The 22,888-nt window shown below is 37.3% G+C and overlaps 1 protein-coding gene across 1 annotated transcript; it reads right to left on the reverse strand.

Annotated features, from left to right (window-relative positions):
• Positions 1 to 2,496: 2,496 nt before the first annotated feature.
• LOC120189924 lies at positions 2,497 to 5,094 on the reverse strand. The gene is made up of 3 exons (XM_039193051.1): positions 4,228 to 5,094; positions 3,324 to 3,929; positions 2,497 to 2,892 (listed from the first exon to the last, which is right to left on the reverse strand). Exons 1-3 carry the CDS (start codon positions 5,092 to 5,094, stop codon positions 2,497 to 2,499), a joined length of 1,869 nt encoding a protein of 622 aa, XP_039048982.1.
• Between the last annotated feature and the right edge of the window lie 17,794 nt (positions 5,095 to 22,888).

The raw sequence follows: 22,888 nt of genomic DNA on the forward strand, positions 1-22,888 counted from the left end.
TTTCTATCTCATGTATGTTGAAAAGTGTATTATGATGGTCTTAAAGATTTAATGATTTTTTAAATTTGATTCATTATAATGAATTTTGGTCAAAATTGGTTTTTAATGCAAAAGATATCTCTCTAACAATTGATATCAATTTTCAAATGCTTTGATTTTACAAATTTTAATTTTTGACCTAAATTTAAATATTTATGCATGTGGTTTAAGATGTAAATGATATTTCTCTAACAATTGATATCAAATTCTTCGAATGCATAACACTTTTGGATAGCTTTATGCACATGCACTTAATTTCAACAATTGGTATTACATAAAGTTTATTAGACTTGGATATATTGAATTTAATGTGATACTAACATGTTTATCATTCTTTGTTGAAATTCAATTTTATTTAAGTGTCAAGCTTTTAAAGTCACATTTTTGTTTTGAATGCTATTTTTTAGGGGGAGCTTTGATTTTTCAAATGCTTTTAATGTCAAATTTACCACTTACTCTCCAATTTTTTTTAACTTTAAAGTTGAATTATTTTTTATATAACAAAAAGGGGGGAGAAGTATGGTTGAAAAATTCAGTCTCTCAATGAAAAAGGGGGAGCTTTTAACATTTTTAACATTTTCCAAAATATGTCTCTTTTTCATTAAATGTTTTCTTAAGGGGTAGTTTTATCAAAAATAATGTTTCAAATGTTTTGTTATATCAAAAAGGGGGAGATTGTTGAACCATGTTTTACAATATTTTGATATAACTGATAACTCTGTAAAAAGGTCATATCTGGGACCTTTTCACTTAAGTTTTTGACTGTATAAGAGCCCATTTAGGATCATATAAATGCATTTAGGAGCATATAGTTGCATGTGGTGAAATTCTGTTTGCCGCGGCATTTTATTTTGTAATCAGTGTTTCATTATAGGGAAGGTGTTTTGTTTAATAATGTGCAAGATTTGGGAGCAAGGATAAGCAGAAGAAAATTGGCATGACATGATGAGACTACTGATCAAAATGCGATTGCCGCGACAACTTGGACGGCATTTCTAGGCAGGAAAGATAAAAGAATATATTTTTAGTAAGAGCCATCTGTCATTGTCTATGTGTGATTTCTACAATCAGCCATAAAGAAAGGGCCCATTACCATCTATGTGTCACGAACTTAGCCTAGTTAGTTCGGTTGCTAAGCCGTACGGCACTCGAAAGGGACGCTTCCCAACCAAGTCAGCCTTTATCTCGTATATCTGATTAAACAGAAACAAACATCGTGTTAGATCTTTATAGCCACATGGTCCTTCAACCAATAACCCAAGCCCGTGGGGCATAGCAGATGCACACCTCAACCCCCGGACTTCTCCAAGAGAAAATGTTTTATTAATAAAAAGAAACATCGGGTTACAGAAGACTCAACCACACCATCGATTAGGCCGTAGGGGCGGCCCTCGATGGTGTTCATAAGACACATACCTTTACCTGTGGATCAGCCCAAACTCTGTCGGTTGTCCACCCCTACATATATGCGAAAACAAAATAACAGAAATTCTACCAATAGACGTTGAAATGCTCGAACAGGGGACAGTAAGTCATACCCCCACTCCCTACCTAAAACATTGAAATGCTTGAAAATATGACAAGCTTATTCTACCCTGCTACTAGGCCCTATACATGGTTGGCCTTGGCGTACCTACCCGGTTGTGGCCCCATAAAAGAGACGGCCATGACAATCTCCCCCACCTAATTTGTCGACGTCCTCATCGACTGCATGGCCTGGAACTCTTCAATCTTCTGCTTGAATGCCCTGAGATCATACTCTCTTTCCCAAGTGTTCTCTTATTGATCAAAGCCTCCCCACTTGACTAGATACTCCCGTTTTTGCTTTCCACCCTCCTTAACAATTATCCTCTAATTATCGACGTTGGGATCATTGTGAAACAGCTTCAAATTGCTCACATGGAAGACAGGGTGAACTCTCATCCAAGTAGAAGGGTCCACTTTGTACGAAGTATTCCCCACCTTTACTAATATGGCATCAACTTGACTAGCACCAAATCTCTAAACTGAAAGTGTAGGTCTCGTCTGTTACGATCTGCGCATTTCTTCATACGATTCGCTGCTTTCTCCAGGTAAGCCTTGGCAATCTCCATATTCTGTTTCCACTCCCCCATAAAATTTGAGGTACGGGGGCATCTACCTTGAGAGGTCTCATCCACATTATGTGGAAGTCTTTTCTGCTGACCTATCACCATTTCAAAAGGACTTTTAATTACTAGATGAACTCTTTCGTGAATTAAAACATAATTACGCCACATCCAATAATGGAGGCCAGTTCTTCTGATTGGCCTGGATAAAGTGCCTCATGTACTCCTCCAATAGTCCATTAAATTGTTCAATCTGTCCATCTGTTTGAGGGTGGTAACTCGATGAAAAGTTGAGTTGTGTCCCCACTAATTGGAACAATCCCTTCCAATATTTCCCAATAAATCTTTTATCTCGGTCACTGACTATGCTCTAAGGAATGCCCCAATATTTCACCACATGTTTGAACATCAACTTCGCAGTCTCTTCCGCCGAACAATACTTTGATGCTAGTATAAAAGTGGCATACTTAGAGAACTTGTCAACTACCACCAAAATTGATCCAAGATCTCCTACTCGAGGCAAGCGTGATATAAAATCCAAGGAGATACTCTCCCAAGGTCGAGCGGGCACAGGTAGTGGCTCGAGCAACCCGGCAGTCCTCTGTCGATCTACCTTATCTTGTTGACAGATAAGACTTGTATTGGTATAATCCATCATATCTTGGCGCATTTGGGGCCAATAATACCCTTTTCCCAATAAAGCAATAGTACGCCTCCAACCGGAATGCCTAGCCCATGGGGTATCATGATATTGCTTCAACAGTTTCTGTCGTAGATTTCCAGCTCAAGGAACAAACATTCGTGGCCCCTTTGTCATCAATAAGCCATTTTCTATCCAAAAACATTTCGAAATACCCTTTTTAACCATCTCCATGAGGGCCATCACTTGCGGATCTTTTTGGAAAAGTTCACAATGAGCTGACGAATTTCATTGGACACTCTACTAGCGGATATAGGAACCACACATCAGAGTGCTAATAGATCTGCCCTCTGACTCAATGCATCAATGACCTGATTCTTTTTCCCCGCCTTATGCTAAAAGCTAAAGTCAAAATCGGCCATGAACTCCTTCTATCTAGCTTGCTTTGCTGTCAATTTAGGTTGTGTCAAGAAGTGGCTAACTGTTGTATTATCGGTCTTTACCAAAAATTTGGAACACAACAAATAATGCCTCTAAATCCTCAAACAATGAATTACTGCTAGAAGTTCTTTATCGGGAGCCGTATACCTCACTTCTGTTTCATTTAGCTTCCTACTCTCAAACGCTACAGAATGTCCGTCCTGTAAGAGTACCCCTCCAATCGCATAGTCGGATGCATCTGTCTCTACTTCTAGAGGTTTTTCCAGGTCCGGCAAGGTAAGCATTGGTTCACTACTTACCACCTTCTTTAAATCATCAAAGGCCTCTTGACAGTCCTTGGACCAAACCCACTCATAACCTTTCTTCAGCAAATCAGTGAGTAATTTTACTCTACGAGAATAACCTTCCATAAATCGTCTGTAATAATTGGCCAAACCGAGGAAAGATCTAAGCTCACTAACATTTTTTGGGGTCAGCCACTCCTGGATAGCCTTCACCTTCTCCTTATCCATACAAATGTGCTCTTTCTCAATGATGTGGCCCAAAAATTGGACTTGTGTTTGGGCGAAAGCACATTTCTCCTTCTTCACGAACAATTGATTTTCCCGCAATCTCATTAGCACCAATCGAAGATGCTCTTCGTACTCTTCCATAGAAGTGCTAAAGATCATTATATCATCCAAGTAGATGACTACGAATTTATCGAGATAGTCATGGAACACCTGGTTCATCAAAGTACAGAAAGTAGCGGGAGCATTGGTTAGTCCAAAAGGCATAACAAGAAATTCAAATGCCCCATACCAAGTTACACATGTTGTTTTTGGCTCATCCCCTTCGGCCACTCTCACTTGATGGTATCCCGATCTGAGATCCAACTACGTGAAATACTTAGCATTACTCAGCTGGTCGAACAAATCTGCAATTAATGGAATGGGGTATTTATTCCTGACAGTCACTTTGTTCAATGCTCTATAATCTACACACAATCTCAAACTCCCATCATGTTTTTTCTGTAATAACATAGACGCCCCCGAAAGGTGACTTCGAGAGTCGAATAAATCCTGCTTGGAGCAACTCATCCAATTGTTTCCTCAACTCTGCCAACTCTGGAGGACTCATCCGATACGGGTACTTCGCAGGAGGTTTTACTCCCAGAATCAATTCAATCTCATGGTCTACCAACCGTCTAGGAGGCAACTCTTTTGGTAATTCATATGGCATTACATCCTCAAAGTCTCTCAACACTGCTTGAACATTCTTGGGCACCGTACCTGGATTGGCATCCTCTTTGGAAATTAGAAAGACTATGAATGAAGTCTCCCCCTTTTTCTCCTCTTTCTTAAATTGGATCACATACAATATTTTTTTCCCAGGACAAGGGAGAATTGTAGCTGGTACCACACATGGTTGCTCCCCCATGAACATTAAACAACTTGATGCTGTTACAGGAATCACTTGGGCTGCCATTATAAAATCGAGCCCTAAGACCACGTCAAAATCATTCATGTGGTAAATAGTGAAATCTACACTTCCTTTCCAAGACCCAAGTTTGATACTAACCCTCTTCGCCCCTCCACATATCGTTGAAGCAGTGGAGTTAACTGCTTTCATTTGTCCCACCTCCTTGGTAACAATAAACTCACATCTATTAGCTTTCTCTGGAGAGATAAATATATATGTGGCTCCCGTGTCAACTAGAGATTTAGAGGTTTTCCCATTTATTGAGATGTACACATACATCAATCCCCTCTCTTGATCTTTCCTCAAGTTACGTAATTGAGACTGTAACGCAGTTATAAATCGGATGGAGCCCATTCTAGCTGGCTCAGGCTCGGTATCTCCCATGGGAGGATTCACTCGTTCTCTATCTTTCGTTGTTGCAACCATGGCATTAAAAGCACTTCTTTATGGACATTCTGTAACCCGATGAGGTCTATTGCAAAGAAAACACCTCAATAAGGGTTTATTCCCTCCATTGCTCGATCCAGGACCAGTAGGGACTCTAATTTGAGCTGGGTCCCTTCTAGGGAATCTTCTATTCGCTCCCCAACTCATTGTCTTCTCCCCTAGAGCCAACTTGTTCCCACTAACCTGTTGGGTGTTAGCTCTACCCGTCGAATGTGTCTTGTGCTTTCCAGGATGATCGTTGTAATCATTAAGGCACTCAGCAGTAGCTATCACTACTGTCAAATCTTGCACCTTCTGCCTCTACAGCTCGAGTCTAACCCATGACTTGAGCCCTTCAAGGAAATGAAATAACTTATCTCTTTCCTACATATCCTTTATATCCAACATCAAGGTTGAGAACTCTCTCACATACTCCCGTATAGTCCCTGTGTGAGACAATTCCCTTAGCTTCTTACGAGCATTGTAATCTACATTCTCGGGGAGAAAGGAGGTCCTCAACTCCTTCTTCAACATATCCCAAGTCGTAATGGAGCACACTCCATCTTTGAACTTAGATCGCCACCATAACTTAGTGTCACCACCTAGATACATCAAAGTCATTGCCACCTTATCTTTCTCAGACTCCGTGCCAATAGCTCGAAAATACTGTTCTATGTCAAACAAGAAATTCTCAAGCTCTTTAACATCCCTCGCTCCATAAAATGTTGAAGATCAAGGATCTTGGCTCGTATGCCCACTTTTTTAATAGGGTTTGCGGTCAAGCTAGCTACCGCTACCTGAAGCACACTGATTTGAGCCTTCAGCTCATCATACCCAAGTTGTATGACACCTATGGCCTCTTTTTCCTCTTTGCCCAAATCAGTCACTGTATCGAGCAAATCCTCTCTGGTCTCCTCGACCCTCCTCATACGATCACTAGAGATTATATGAGCTCTAAGGGCTGCTAGCGCTGCTTCGATCTCTTCTAGCTTTCATCGATCAACTAAACCAGTCTCTTGTACCACCGGCTTTGCAGCTTCTTGCTCTACACCTCTGGGAGAGCTTGTCGATCCGCCATTTCGTGTGTGAACCATTCTCGGTACAACCGGCTCCGTAACTTCCTGCTCTACACCTCTATGAGAGCTTGTTGCTCCGTCATTTCGTGTGCGAACCATTCTCTGTAATTTGTTGGCACCTCTATGCCTACAACACAAATAAGCACAATTGTGCCTAAATTCTAAGGAAAAGAGCAACGCTATGATGAATATTTAGCACCTCTGTGCTTGAATTAACGATTGAGCAACTTTGTGCTTCAATCGAGAACTGACATCTCTGTGTAGCCAAAAGAGATTGAGCACCTCTATGTTTCAATCAAGAAATGACACCTCTATGCAGTTAAAAATGACTGAGCACCTCTGGGCTTCAGCCAAGAGCTGACACCTCTATATAGCTAAGACTGATTGAGCACCTCTATGCTTCAATCAAGGACTTACACCTCTGTGCAGTAAAAAATGACTGAGCACCTCTGTGCTTCAGTCTAAAAGTTGGCACCTCTTTGTATTAGATTGATTGAGCACCTCTGGGCTATAATCTAAAATCAAGTACCTCTGTGCTTTTATAAACGACCGAGCACCTCTGTGCTTTTACAAACGGCCAAGCACCTCTGTGCTAGGTTTAGCACTTGTGCACAACTATGCAACAATCAAGTAACAAGCAATATCATGCTTTACTCAACAAAATGAGAACCTCCGTTCTTTTAGTAAAGGAAAACGCACCTATGTGCTCTGATACCAAGTGTCACGGACTTAGCCTAGTTGGTTCGGTTACTAATCCGTGCGGCACTCAAAAAAGACGATTCCCAACCAAGTCAGCCTTTATCTCGTATATCTGATTAAAAAGAAAAAAAACATCGTGTTAGATCTTTATAGCCATATGGTCCTTCGACCAATAATCTGAGCCCATGGGGCATAGCGGATGCACACCTCAACCCCTGGACTTCTCCGAGGGAAAAATGTTTTATTAATAAAAAGGAACATCGGTTAAAAAAGACTCACCCACACCATCGATTAGGCCGTAGGGGCGACCCTTGATGGTGTTCACAAGACACGTACATTTACCTGTGGATCAGCCCAAACTCTATCGGCTGTCCACCCCCTACATATATGTGAAAACAAAATAACAGAAATGCTACCTATAGACGTTGAAATGCTACCTATAAACGTTGAAATTCTCAAACAGAGGACTGTAAGTCATACCCCCACTCCCTACCTAAAACATTGAAATGCTTGAAAAGAGGACAAGCTTATTCTACCCTGCCACTAGGCCCTATACAGGGTTGGTCTTGGCGTACCTACCCGGTTGTGGCCCCATAAAAGAGATGGCCATGACAACCTATGCACCGTCTTTCACATAAAAGGAATGAACTTTATGGTACTAGGATAATTTTAACACAAAACCCTAGATTTATTCTCTCCCTATAAATAGAAGATGAAGCCACAATGAAATAACATAGTTTGAAACTTTTAGACAGCCGCCAAGAGCCGAAAAATTTAGAGAAAAATATCTCTCTTTTTTTCGTCAATCATTTTTGCCGTGGCATTCCTCCGTTGACAAGCTAGAGGGAGTGCTGAACTAGGCATCCGAGAGGAGCTAGATTGCTGGGACAGTTAGTGGTGGCCGATAGAAGCTCTGGTAGTGCACGTCGAAGGCTTTTCCTCCTTCCCTTTGCTCTTTGCTTTCATTATTTAACATTTGGGTTGTAATAAACGGATTAACTTGCTTTGTGCTTGCTTATTTCAAACCCCTATGAACTAATCCTATTTGGTTGGAGTTCATTTTAGATATTTAAGAATTGGTTTAATGAATGGTTGTTTTCCTATGTTATAATTTGTTTTGTTTATGAAGCTTAGTGCCTTAAGGTTGTAGGAGTTATGAGAGTAGTCATTCCTGAAGTGATTACTTAGTGTTCGAGAAAATGTCTAAGTAGCACATCCTTAGTATTCGAGAGAAACTAAGGAGGAACCACATAAGCAAGGGGTTCTAGATAGTAACTAGGCATAATCCACCTTAGATATAAGGCTATGATTCTATTCGACTAAAAGGAATAGTGCACGATCGATAGGTTAGATATTAATGTTGCCGTAAAAAGGTATTGTCGAGACATATCCTATTATCTGGACCAATAGGATCCCTGCAATAGCTAACGCCAACCTGTTTGCCAAGGCATCTTTAACTTGTCGAGTCCCTTGACTAGAGATAGCATAGGGCACCCTTAGTAAACTCTGTCTGGAATATAAAGCATAGAAGTAAGACCATCATGAGAAGTATACTTAAATTTCCTAAGTGACTCCTATCATTCATTCCCATAGTAGCTTGTCGTGTGAGGAGTCTAAAGTCCTTATAATCAAATCCAGTTTTTACAATTTATTTTGTCGTTACATTTTCATTTGATTGCATTACACACAATCCAATTTGCCATAACATCTCAATCTGCTACCATATTACCATCAGACAATTTCCACAACATCCCTTTTATTTTGCCACAACATTTTCATTTGCAAATAGCATCACTACTTAATTAGGTGACATAGTAAAGTACTTTGATTAAACTTATAAATTTCCTCCAATCCCTGTGGAGACGATACTCACTCATCATTGTATTTCTTATTCGATTGTGTATACTTGCACATATACCGCACCCATATTTAGTACTCAAAAATCGTGGACAATAACAAATTAAGGCAAAATGTTTAACTTGAATTGAATTTATTAAAAGTTTTCAAAAATAATTCAAAGTCCATTAAAAGTGAATTTGTGCACAAAAATTGATTTTCACGTACGAAGTACCGATACTGTTCTTACAGTATTGATACTATATGAACAGTGTTGATACTATTCATGTGATATCGATACCTTAGGGAAGAGAAGTATCGATACTCTCAAGGTAGTACTAATACTACCAGCTTGCTCAAATTCCAGAATGCAAAATCGGTACTGATACCCAAAGGAGTATCGATACTACTTTACAGAGTAGTATCGATACCATAAGCATAATATTGATACTCCCTATAGGAGTACTGATACCCTCTGTACTAGGTAGTTTATTTTTGTAGAGAAAGCATCCCCAAATGACTATAAATCATCCCCAACGGCTAGAAACGGTCACAAACTCATTCTAACATATAAATACAAGTTCAAGAACAAAAGATAAGAGTTTTTCATTCTTATTTTCCTTTCTCTTGTAAATATTGTGTTTTTGTGAATTTTAATTTGTAAATACCCTACCTTGTAGAGGTTTTATTGTTTACTTCTTTTATCCTTTTGAAAAGGGGTTTTGGTTCTAGGTAAACCTTTGAAAAGCTAGGGAGTTTGTAAACGTTATCTGTCTTTCCTTGAAAAAGAAAGAACAAATTAGTATATTTGTTGGAAAATCCTAAGTGAGGAACTTAGGTAGTGGATACAAACTTCATTGAGGGAGTTGAACCACTATAAATCCTTGTGCATCATTTCTCTTATCCTTTATTTCTCCTTACTCCCTAAAATTCTCAAAAAGCCAACTTCCCCCTCTTGGCAAATTATTTTCGGTTGTTAATTTTGAGCTTCGAAATCCCAACATGTAGTAATTCTTTGGCCATGTGTGATAGTCTTCTAGCTGAGTTACAAGTAAAGTATTATTGAGGTGTATCTGATTAGTACACCTCATTCAAACTAAAAGCATATACAACTCAGAAAACAATCAATCCTATCAAGGTAAAAAACACTTTTATACAATCTCAATCTGGGCCTTATCAACTTCAATTTCAATTTCCTTGTGAGAATTTTTTTGATATAGAACAATGCCTTCATTAACAATGAAGTGTCATTTCTCCCATTTCAACACTAAGTTTGTCTCTTGACATTGTTGCAATACCTTTGTCAGATTGTCGAAGAAATGTTAAAAGTTTTCTCAAGAAATGAAAAAAGTTTCCCATGAAGACTTACATGTATTTTTCTACCATGTCAGAGAAAATTGCCATCATAAAACATTGAAATGTTTTTGGCACATTGTATAGCCCAAAAGCCATTCATCTAAAAGAAAATGTATCATGGGGACATGTGAATGTTTTTTTCTCTTGATACTCTGGTGCTATAGCGACCTGGTTGTAATTAGACTATCCCTCTTGAAAGCAATAATATGTTGTACTGTGTAGCCTATCTAGTATCTCTTCAATGAAAGGAAAAGGAAAATAATCCTTTATCGTGGCTTTGTTGAGCTTTCTATAACTCATGCATACAAGTCATCCAGTAGTGGTACGTGTAGGAATAAATTCATCTTTTTCATTAGAAACATTGTTATGCCACCCTACTTGGGTACACATTATACCAGACTAACCCATGTCCTATCGGAGTTTTGGTAGTTGATTCCAACATCTAGCCACTTGATAATCCCATTCTTAACAACTTTTTTCATAATTGGTTTGAGTCACTATTTTCGCTCCACATAATTTCTACGAAAATCCGCAAAGCGGATTATATGCATGCAATAGGCAAGCCTTTCTCCCATGTACACAATAGTCCAACCAATTGCCTTCTTGAATTGTTCGAGTATTCATAACAATTTCTATTCTTTTGTAAGAGACAACTTTTTCGAGATTATTACTAGAAAAAATTTCATCACTTAGACATACAAATTTCAATTGCACTGGCTTCTTAATTGAAGGTTTGAAAGGCTTATACTATCGGTCAAATAAATCAAGAGACTCAAATAGTCTTCGTGGTCTCTCTTCAATTTATTTCATCTTCATCAAATCTTCAACTTATCCTTGAAATTGTTCTTGTATAGTAGTGAAAAGCATAACGGTAGCTTTGCTTCCAAAATATTGAATGTAACTTGTTAATCATTCCTCGACATGGTGAATTTTTCATTCTGGACATCTATCAAAGTTCTCTATATTGTAAGAAAGGGCCTGCCTAGAATAATTGGCAATTCCTCGTCATCTTCAGAATCTAAAATGATGGTCGTATCGTTAATGAACTTGTCCACTTAAATTAGTTCATCTTCAATTTTTCCTTATGGGTGAGTTATGGGTCAATTTTCTATTTTCAATGTCACTATCATTGGCCTTGCTTCACCAGTACCAAGATTCATGAAATCAGACGTAGGCAAAAACTTAATAGTTACACCTAGATAGCATAATGCTTTACCTATGTATTGATTGTCAATAGAATAAGGGATTGTAAAACTCCTGGATCTTTAACTTTTGGTGGCATTTTGCTCGTCAACATCGAGCTATACCCTTTAATGAGTGCAAAAATCTCAAACTGTTTCTTCTTATATATAATATATTCAAAAAAAATTCACATCGCTAGACATTTGTTGCAATGCTTCGACCAATGGAATGTTGATATGAAATTGCTTAAGCACATCCAAAAATCTCTTTTAAGTTTTAATATTTTAAAAAATAAATTATTTTTTATGGGATGCATAGAATGGTGCTTTTCAAAGCATGGTGGTAAGCATTTTGGGGTCAGGATTTTTCTGTTCTCTTTTTCTGCTACTTGTTGTTAGTGATTGTTAGTGTTTTGGTTTTGGTTGTTTTTATGATGGAAATTGTATGTTGTTGGGTGTACGGCTGTAGTAATTCTTTGGCCATGTGTGTTAGTCTTGCAGCTGAGTTACAAGTAAGATATTATCGAGGTTTATCTAATTAGCCTAGATTATCGATCGAGGGTGATGTTTGTATCTGTCCTGGTTGTAAGTATTCTCTTCATCCACTTAGGATTAAGGAGGCTTAGGGCGATTCTAATCAATATTAAAATCTATTACTGAGCAACAAAAAAAAAACCCCATAGCTAACCTCAAAACACCTCAGAATTCTTTTCACATTCGACAAAAATTCCTCCTTGGGACGAATGAATAATATTGTTTCATCAGCTATTTGCAGGAGGGTGAAAGTTTGATTCAGTAAGACTTCTCTAATTCCAGCAATAACACCACTTATTTCAGCATGGTCTATTAGAGAAAGAAGAGCTTCCGTGACAATCGTATATAAGATAGGGGAAGAGGATCCCCTTGTCTTAGCCCTCTCCCCATTTGAAACTTGATAGAGACATGTTTACTAGCACCGACACTTTAGTAGAAGAAATACATTCCCAAATCCAATCTCTCCATTTTAAACCGAAACCCATCTTTGCAAGAACCATGCTCAAGAATTCCCACCTAATACAATCATACGCTTTAGAGAAATCTAATTTTAAGATTACGCCCCCAACTTTGCTGCCACCATTTGATATCGTGTGAATAATCTTGTTTTTCATGAGTACCGTCAAAAATCTGTCTCCCCTTGATAAAAGCACATTGAGTATCACTTATGAGTTTGTCCAACACCCCTTTCAGCCTTCTCTCCAAAACTTTCGCTATGATTTTATAAATCAAGCCTGTCAAACATATTGGTCTATAATCAGCCACATCCACTTGGTTTTCTAACTTTCGTACGAGTTTAATAAATTATTTATTAACACTTGATTGAAGCTTCCCAGAGCAGTGGAATTCCTTCATCAAAAGTAGAAATTCAAGTTAAATCCATCAGGGCTCGGGGCCTTTGAGTCATCGCACGACCATACTACCTCCTTTATCTCCTCAATTGAAAACGGCTGCTCCAAACTAATTGCTTTTGCCTCTGAAACCTGTCGAAACGATGTTTTTCTTAAAGGTGAAAAAATGAGATTTTAAAAACCACATTAATTTTTATTTACCTCTTTCAATTGATTTTTAATTTAAAAACAAATGCAATTTAAAAAACCTCTCGTTTCGAAAAATTTGGGATTTCTTTTACGATCGAAAAAATACGGTTCAAAGAGTCGCCACCAATCTTTGGTTAGGGTGTGATTGGGCACCCAAAAATGTTTGTTATTTTAAATAAAAATTAATTTTAATTAAAACAACAACTTAAGGTCTGCGTTACCAAAAAATAAGTTTGGGAGTTGGTTACGTATGGGAAAGGATTAGCACCCCCACAACGCCCTAAATCGGTACCTAGTCGACTAATTAATGTCTTTGCAATGAACTTTACAAATTCAAACTTAATTTGATTTTTGATCCCATAAAACAAAGATGTGAATTTAATAATATTCAAAAACACCCAAATAAATTAAATTAAAAATTACCAAGTCGTTTTAGAAAGATAAAGAATCTTCGATTATTTACAAATATCGAGACTATATCTTAAAAGCTATAACAACCTTTTCTCGATAAATTTAAATAACCGAACATTTCTTTTTCTTCCATTCCCAAATTTTAAAGTGATGAATCAATTTTTAGGCGTCACTAATGGGATACACTTTTATTTTAAAATCATTAAAAGCAGATCTCAAATGCGTTATGATAACCCACTTAAAATAATTTTAAATTAAAAGTGTATTACCCTTAATCCAATTATGTAATATATCGAGTTATGCAAATGAGGTTACCATGTGAATTGTGCAAAACAAATGTCATGCCAAAATTATTTAAACAAAATTAAAAATATCATAGAACGTGACATACAAAAAATTATATACGTATATTTTAATGAAAAATCATAAATTATGCACGTGAGGATATCATACATATTATGCAAGGGTATTGGAACAAGATATCATCAGACTAAAAAAATGTTGAAACGTACGAAGGAAAATTATTACCATGTAGAATAAATAAAACCCATAGAAAAATAAAACAAATATACTTAGCAAGAACGTTACTACCTTACATATGTGTTATGATATATAATACATGTGTGACTCGTGTCCACCAAACAACAAATATATATATACATACACTTATACACATAGTACCATGGAGAAACGACATATGGCATAATAAAGACTCATAAGATATATATATATTAAGAACACATGGCTTTAAACAAATGAACAAAGGGTTAAACTCCCATAAACGGTCCTCCAATAACATATAAAAAAATGCAATATAAATAAATACATAAATGTGCATGAAAAAAGAAAACAACATGATGGCCAAAATGAAAGGATAGGCAAAGTCAGAATTAAAAGCTCAACTTAGTCAAAGATCATATCATGAAGCGTAAATATTGATATTTTAGGTACTAGCAACGAAGTAAGCCCATAAATACACATGGGGCTAAATTTAAAATTTTGAAAATAGCATCTCGAGTGTACAAACAATGGAAAACTCAAAATGACTACACTTAGGGACGAAAATAGAAGGCTCAAAAATAAAGAGGTAAATATAAAATTCAGAAAATATGGAAAGGGCCTAAACCGGGTTTTATCCTAAAGCTTAATGAATTACAAGGAAAAGGTAAATAAGACATCAAGCCCTTAGCAGACAATTAACCCAGAACATGCCATATATAACTCACTTTAAGGTTTTTTATAACCTATTTTCACTTGGCAGTCGACTAAGACTCAAAACAAATGAAAAAGAAAGAAAGAAAGAGTTGTCTCTAATGCTCTGGGATTTCACGACAATTGAACCTTAATGGCGATGAGGAGTCAACTAAACTCTACTGTATTTCGTATAACCAGGTAACTCAACCCCAAAACCCTTTCTTCTTTACTCATATTTCACCCCTAAACATGCACAAAGACACTGAAAATCATAAATTAGAATAAAAAAATACCTTTATAAATTTGTACTGCTTTCAAAGAAAATGGTCGTTACACCGCTTGATCTTTTTAATATGGAATTTTTGTTTACACTGCTTGAATCCTTGTTGACCTCGGTTTTTAATTTGCTGCTGCTTCGCAAGTTTTCAAATAAAGAATGTTCATTTCTATTTCATTTTTTTAGTTTCGAATAGCATTGCTTTTACATGCATACACAAGGCATCTTTTCTTGCTTGGTATTTCGTTGTTTTAATGGGGAAGAACCCCTTACCATTTGCTTTTGTCCAATGCGAAAAAAATGAGAGACCCCTTCTGTGTGTGATCTTCTCTAAAAAACCAAAAAACTCCCTCTTTTCAGTCAGTTTTTTTTAAAAATTCTGCTCCTCATGAAACCTCATTTTTAGGTAACTTCTGATAACTTGTTAACCCCCCATAATTGTTCTTGTTTTCCAGGGAGTATTCACGTGGGTTGGAGGCTTCTTTGCTGGATCATTGGGCTTGAATTGGGCCTCAAAGTTGCTCTCTCGGTCTACCAATGCTTCGGGTCTACTCCGACTTAGCCCCGAACAAATCGAGTATCTACAGCTGCCCCTCTTTGCTCATTGTCCTGTAACGAGAATAGAGCAAAGATCAAAAGATAATCGAATTTGTTCGGTCATGAGAACTTTAAAAGATTAAACCACTCCACTGTTATTTCGGGATAAATAAGACTTGAAAAATCTTCGAATGACATGTCCGCTCCCTCTTGTTCAGGGATTAAAGAACTCGAACAATCTTCTAAAAATGGGTTCGCTCCCTGTTTCTTCAGATACTAGAACTCGAATAATCTTCTGCTTACGGGTTCGCTCCCTCTTGCTTCAGGGGGTAGAACTGGAACTATCTTCTGTCTACGGGTTCACTCACTCTTGCTTCAGAGAGTAGAACTCGAACAATCTTCTGCCTACGGGTTCGCTCCCTCTTGCTTTAGGGAGTAAAAATCAAACAATCTTCTGCCTACGGGTTCTCTCCCTCTTGCTTCAAGGAGTAGAACTCGAACAATCTTCTGGTGTGATTCTGCTTCACTATTCTTCCATGAAGGCTCAACTTCGAAGGTTAAACCTAAAAATTAAATGTTGTCACTCATTAATGTATGCTTGAAGATTTGAAAAACATTATACTCGAAAAAAATTAGAATTTAAGATAATCTTTGAGAATCCATTTCTCTTGTGGGAGCTTGTCTCGCAACAAATAGATATAAGAATCTTCTTGGACTCGACTGCCATCTGAACCTCTCTCTTTCTGGGACCTTGAATTGGTTAATGACTCCTCGAGCGCATTTCTTTTTAATCAAATGATCCGCTTCTTTGTACTCGAGAACCTTTAATTTCCTCCCACATCTGATGATCTGATCGCTTGCTCCAACACTCTTTCGAGAAGGCTTAAAATGACCCGGAGGACTTATCATCTCGCTCGAAAGACTTATAAATGACCCAAAGGATTTCATCATCATGCTCGAAAGACTTATTGATGAATTTGCTTCACTACTCTTCGGTGAAGGCTTACAAATTACCTGAAGGATTTAATCATCATGCTCGAAAGACTTACTGATGGCCCAAAGGATTTCATCATCATGTTCGAAAGACTTACTGATGGAACTTACTGATGGATTTGCTTCACTACTCTTCGGTGAAGGCTTACAAATTACCCGAAGGATTTTATCATTATGCTCGAAAGACTTATTGATGGCCCGAAGGATTTCATCATCATGCTCAAAAGACTTACTGATGGCACTTACTGATGGGTTTGCTTCACTACTCTTCCGTGAAGGCTTACAAATTACCCGAAAGATTTAATCATCATGCTTGAAAGACTTACTAATGACACTTACTGATGGGTTTGCTTCACTACTCTTCGATGAAGGCTTACAAATTACCTGAAAGACTTAATCATCATGCTCGAAAGCCATACTGATGGCCCAAAGGACTTAGATTGTTTACTAGGTAAGAAACCTTTCTTATTTTTCAAAATCTCAAATTTCATATTTTAATGAGAAATATTTCTCATTTCACTTCATAAAACGACTTAATGGTCGATCCACGTGCCCCGCTTCAATGCAATGTTCGTTTCTCAGGTTCTGTCTCTCTAAACATAATTCTCTGTAATCGATGTTTAACTTCTACCTTTCAATTGTCGGGATTTTAACATCATGCATCTTCTCTTTTCACTGAAGGATCTATCAAAATCATGTGTTTATGCATGAAACATAAATGCAATTAAATGTATCAGTGTAATGCATTTCCTTTTATGCAAATGATGTTCTAATGAATGCATAAATGTTGAATCAATCTTCATTTGACTCAAAAGTAATGAGCTCGGTCTTCTTCCATTTGATCATTCCTTTCCAGGGTCTGCTTTTGATACCCGTGCAAAATCTCATAATTTCCAAATTGTATTTTTGACGAACCATCTGATCTTCTTCTATCTTCTTGTTGTCTCTTTTTTTTCTGTCTTCATTTTGGAGAAATTGTTTTCTCTCTCAACTTCTTGCTATGGTCAGAAATATGATTGTGTTGCCCCATTCCCGTCCTTGGCTCAATTACGCTTTCTGAGTTGTTCTTCCTGAACTTTACCATTGATTGATACTCGGATGGTTTGTTTTACAAGGTAAGCTCTTCTCAAATTCACGGTCTGCCCCTGACACTTCAAGTTGTGAGACCAATTCTCAATATCTACTTGGTATGAATCTTGTCATCCCAACATGATCTGGGTTTCTGGTCATGCCCCAAAGTGGGTACCCTTGGGTCTCTTCGTGCCCAAAATATCCTAACTTGGATGTTCTCATTCTGGTGTCACTTCACAGTAGTATTGCCAAGTATCTTGAGGGCTTCTCTTCATGTTGTCACAAACACTTAAGAAGTGATCAATTCTTCTAACAGAATGTCTTGCATTTTATACAAGTTGTATTATGTGCCCCTTCTGAATAATGAGATCATCTTCTTCTTGATGGGTTATTGACAACGTCACAAGGAAATGTCACAAGTTTTATTCTTCAATCCTTCTAATCTCTCAGACCACTTGCTTTCAATACTGTGAAATGCTTCATCATTCTGGCATCGTTTATTTTTTCTACAACAGAGGCAAAATAAGTCTCACAAGCTTCAAGGACCTTTCACACTTGAAACTGTCATGTTTGAAAATGTTTCCCCTTTCTCTTATTATAGGGATCAAAGAATGAAAGAATTTTATAAAATATTGCCCCTTAATTCAGGCTCACAATAGAATCAAATCATAAACATGAGTTCACAGAATATCAAAAGAATCAATAGCTTCTTTAATGTTTTCAAAGTTATAGCTCTTTGATAAGTGTCAAAAGTTGAGGAGTTGGCTTCTTATTTTATAAGGTTTCGGCCACCAAAATTCCATTTCCCTCTCGATCATCGTGAATATTTTAACATGTACCTCTTTCTAGGCTTGGTATTTTGATCGGATACGGACAAAATGACACAACTTGATGCAACTTGCATAATCAATAACTAGACTTTCTTGAACACGTCTATTTCAGTTCTCTGAAATCTTCCATTTGTTCAAGCCTCGTAGACTCCTCTAACAAAGGTAGTGTAGAAATATCGGTCTAAAAATGAAATTCCTGAGTGCTCGTGTGAAATTGACTATAATAGGTGTTCCTTAACTCCCTTTGTCCATTTTTACCGAAACTCCTTATTCATAAAATTGATTTAATTTGCCATTATCTGGCTAGATGAAATCAGCTTTATTGTAATTTACCTTTATCGGGCTAGCTGAAGGGTTCACCTCATCACAAAGTCTTTGACTTAACAATCACAGTGGAGCATACACCAAATTGCCAAGTACCTGATCAAGGTTATGGTTTGAATATAATCTATTCATAAAGCCAGGGCTTTCGAGTTTCCTATATAACCAATTGCTTCAGCAGAATAGCTCAGCTTTATTGTATATATATAATATAATCACATTTATTAGGCTAGCTGAATTCTGTCCATAAAGCCGGGGAGTTTAACCAATTACTCTAGAGGGACAACTCAAGATTTATTGTATACATGTAATATTATAATATGGGTATACGGATCCAATTTCTTAAGCTTGTCAAGAAGAACATGTTATAGTCTAGGTGTTGTTTAAAGTTAGAAAATCTCATCATTAGAGTTCAATTCCCAAGCAACTGACCTAAACTAGATTCACATACTCTACTATTCCATCCGTAAAGATCATAATCATCATTTAACGTCATCAACAGAAGTGTGGTCTATTCAGTTTCGTGACATCATACACAAAAGATGCCCCATGTTGTCCATTCCTATGCATACCTGAATACCAAGCCTCTTGTTCATTCCCTTATAAGAAGAGAAAGTTATATCCTGCAAGAAAAGGTATGGTGTTCGATTGTATATTTTGGGGGTAAGGACCAGGGTCCTTGTTTTATCAGGTTTCAATCATGTCACTTTGTCAAAGAACAATAACTCTGACCATTTATAGAGTTTTTTAATTCAGTTGATATTAAAAAAAATTCAAGTTACAAATTCGATTCAATGCTTACTATCCTTAAAGTAGCATGAATTCATTTAAATATCATTACAAAAAAACTGAGAAATAATGAAAAACAAGTTCAAACATGATGTTGTAAATGGAATAAAGCTTCATGATAGAATGAAATGACCTCTTTCTACCTAGGATGCCCCATTACCCATCTAATGTAGTGGTACTTAACTCAAACGGATGTTACATATTGTTCTTTGATGCCCCACTCAAGCTCGTCATCCACTTTTCCACCAATTCCTCTGTCAACGTCCCATTTGCTACAAGCATCTCTATCTCCTTTAAAAGCGGCCTACAATTTCCCGTAGAATGTCCCAATGCCCCAAGTGGAAATCACAGAAACTATCTTGATCATAGCTGTGAGCAGAAGGGTCTGGTGTCACTTTCACTGGCCTCGGTGTGAGGTATTAACCTTTAATCAAATGGGGATACAGATCTGAGATAAGAGTTTGGAACACTTTCAAAGCATTTTTCGATCTTTGGACGTCTCAAGTAACTCGCTGCCCCTTTTCTTTTACGGTTGTGAGAGCTCTGGACATAACATTCATTCACCTCATCATCTTGTTCCTTTTGATCATTTGGACGTTTGGAAGTGACTTTCAAGTTTCCTTTGCTGATTGCATCCTCAATTAACTCCCCAGCTATCATAGGATCCTTGAAGTTATTCGTCGACTTTCCCAACATTAACTCAAAGAAAGGAGCTGAAATAGAATCATGAAACATATATGATATTTCTTCTTCTAACAAAGGAGGTTGAACTTGTGTTGCCACTCCTCTTCATCTTAGGGCATATTCTTTAAAGCACTCAGTAGCTTTCATTCTTATCCTTTGAAGGTCATGACGTTTTGGGGTTAATCCTTTAACATATTAATATTGCCCCATAAAAGCATCAGCTAAGTTAACCCATGTCTTGATCTGTTCTTTGTTCAAATGGTTATACCATACTACAGCTGGCCCAACAAGACTATCATGGAAGTAATGAATCAACAGGTTGTCATTATTTAGGTACCCTTCCATCTTTCTACAAAACACCTTCAGATGAATTATGGGACAACTAGTGCCATCATATTTCTCAAAATTAGGCACCCTAAATTCATGTGGGATGACCAAATCAGGGACCAAACAGAGTTCTCTAGCTTCTAACTCCTTGTGAGGGGCATTAACAATCTTCATATCTTCAATGGCTTCATTCAACCACCTGAATTTGTCTTCAAATTGCTCAAAATTGACGAGGCTCATCCCTAGGTCTGAGTTAGATGCTCCAGGGCAAATTATCACTCTTGATGTACCAGTCTGATGAGATTGATTCCCTTTATCCTCCATTTTCTCTTTACCATCAGCCTGTGGTACCAGTACCTGGATCATTTGATTCGATACGCCTTGCAAAGAACTCGATGCTTGATTCATCGTATCTTGTTGTGACCCGACTAACTGCTCTTACAACTGATCTTGTGATCCCTTATGAGATTGCTCCATTGTTTCCATTTGCTTATTCATGATGATGAGGAAGTAGTATGAATGGATGATCTTGTGATTACTGTCACATATCCTTCCATAAATTATTTCTGTGTTTTTATAATTAATGCATGTAAAATGTTTAAATAAATACATGTAATGCAAATGCAAATGCCAAATACAAATACAAAAGGTGTCATTCCAGAGCGACCATCTTAAAACAACTTTCATTGAACACAAAGGTCTCGATACATCAAACAAACTTTGCATATAATGGATAGCTTTCAATCCAAATTTGTCTATCTCCTTCAAAAGCCAATTTAATTTCCACTCATGCTCGGGGGTCGAGTTGTCAATCTGCTTCAATTCTCTTGCAAAGCCAGCTAAATCAACCCATTTCTAAGCCACATCACTTGCTTGGGTCATAACTTCTTTCATGACTTTGTCCTTTTTATCTATCTTGAGTGTCGATTCCTGGAGTTGTAGACACTGCTGTTGAATCTTCCTTGCAAGAAAGTCATTATGGTTATGAAGCTCTTGCATAAGATCACTACAATCTTCATTAACTTCTTGTTCTTGGCTCTAGTGACTTCTAACTCAGCGTCATTCTCCCGCTTGTGGTATTGATATAAAATTTCTATATTGGCAATGGACCTATTCAACATTTGATTTTCGGCCTTATATCTTCCCAAATTATCAACAGCTATATTGCGTCTTTTTTCTGCAATTTGTAAATCATAAGAAAACTTCTCGGCTTGACCTTCGTGCAACTTGCAATTCTTTCTCAACTGTTCAACATCATTTTTAAGTTTAGTGACCCCTATTATCCACTCCTCTGGGACATTTCCTATGCCAGCAAATTTAAAAGCTTGACTGATCCTATGAAAACTATCCCGCATGGCTTCCATCTCTCTACTCAATTTATCATTGTCACTCCTTAAATGGCAAATCAGAGTTTCAAGTTTTGACAAACAATTTTCTTCCTGGATGTCCTCACTGATACCCTTACCTTTGGTCACTTTTGGTTCAAACTCAACAGGATAATCCGTTTTCAAACTGGGTTGTCCTTTCAATTCAAACTCCAATACTCCATAATCTAGAAGAAGTTGGACTCGACGTTTGAAGGTAGAACAATTCTCAATAGAATGTCCTTGAATCCCAACATGATATTCACAACGAACACTGACGTTATACCAACTTGGATATGGAGGCTGCAAAGGTTTCACATAATATGAGGCCACTTCTCGGGCTTCTAACAGTTCATCATACAATTCCTTATATGATATTGGGATGGAATCACAACGAGAGCCACCTCTCAACTTGGGTTGAATTGGAGTTTCCAGTTTTATTTCCCCTGATGTTGGAAGTAAACTATAAAACACCAACGAGTTCTGACTGCATGGCTTCTTTTCATCATACTGAACTTCTATAGTTGCCACTATTTCCTTGGCATTTCCAAACAACTTGTTGATACAAACAATGATTGTGCGTGATTTCTCATACTGACTAGAATCAACAGGTTCTAAAGTAGTCACTTGCTTATCTGACACCTCGAGATTGTTTTCATTGAGTTCTTTCTTTTCTTTTGTAAAAGTATCTCTTCCTTTGGACAAAACATCTATTCTATCCATCATTTTGGACATCTTCTTTTTTATTTCTCTTATCTCATTGTGCTCTTCGTCAGACAAATGATCTTTATGTGTGCAACTCTCCACTATTTTCGAAGCTTTCTCAAGATGCCATTTCTTGACTGTGTTATAGTCTGTTTGATCACGAAACCCCTGGTCCATCATGAAAACCTTTTACTATGATGACCACTCACAAATCAACACCTTTTGAATATGTCATGATCATGCAATGCGGACAAATAGAAAAAACAATATAGAAACAAGTTAGTACAAATGAGATAACAAAATGAAAAAAAACAACAATAGCAAAATAAATAAATTAATGCTAATAAGAATGAAAATGCAAATGCAAATTCACAAGGTGTTAATTCTAAAAGTGACCACCATAGAACACCCTTCATTTAGACAACAAGAATTCAGTACACCATGTAGTCAAAGTATAAATGTGATTCTTCATTTCTTCATTTCCTTGAGCCGTACTCTTCATGGAATCTAATATTGCACCCAAAGTTGTCGGCATACTTTATCACCTTTGATGATGCTAGATGTCCTTA

Source organism: Hibiscus syriacus, unplaced genomic scaffold, assembly GCF_006381635.1.
Source record: "Hibiscus syriacus cultivar Baekdansim isolate YM2019G1 unplaced genomic scaffold, ASM638163v2 tig00116961_pilon, whole genome shotgun sequence".
Lineage (NCBI taxonomy): Eukaryota > Viridiplantae > Streptophyta > Magnoliopsida > Malvales > Malvaceae > Hibiscus > Hibiscus syriacus.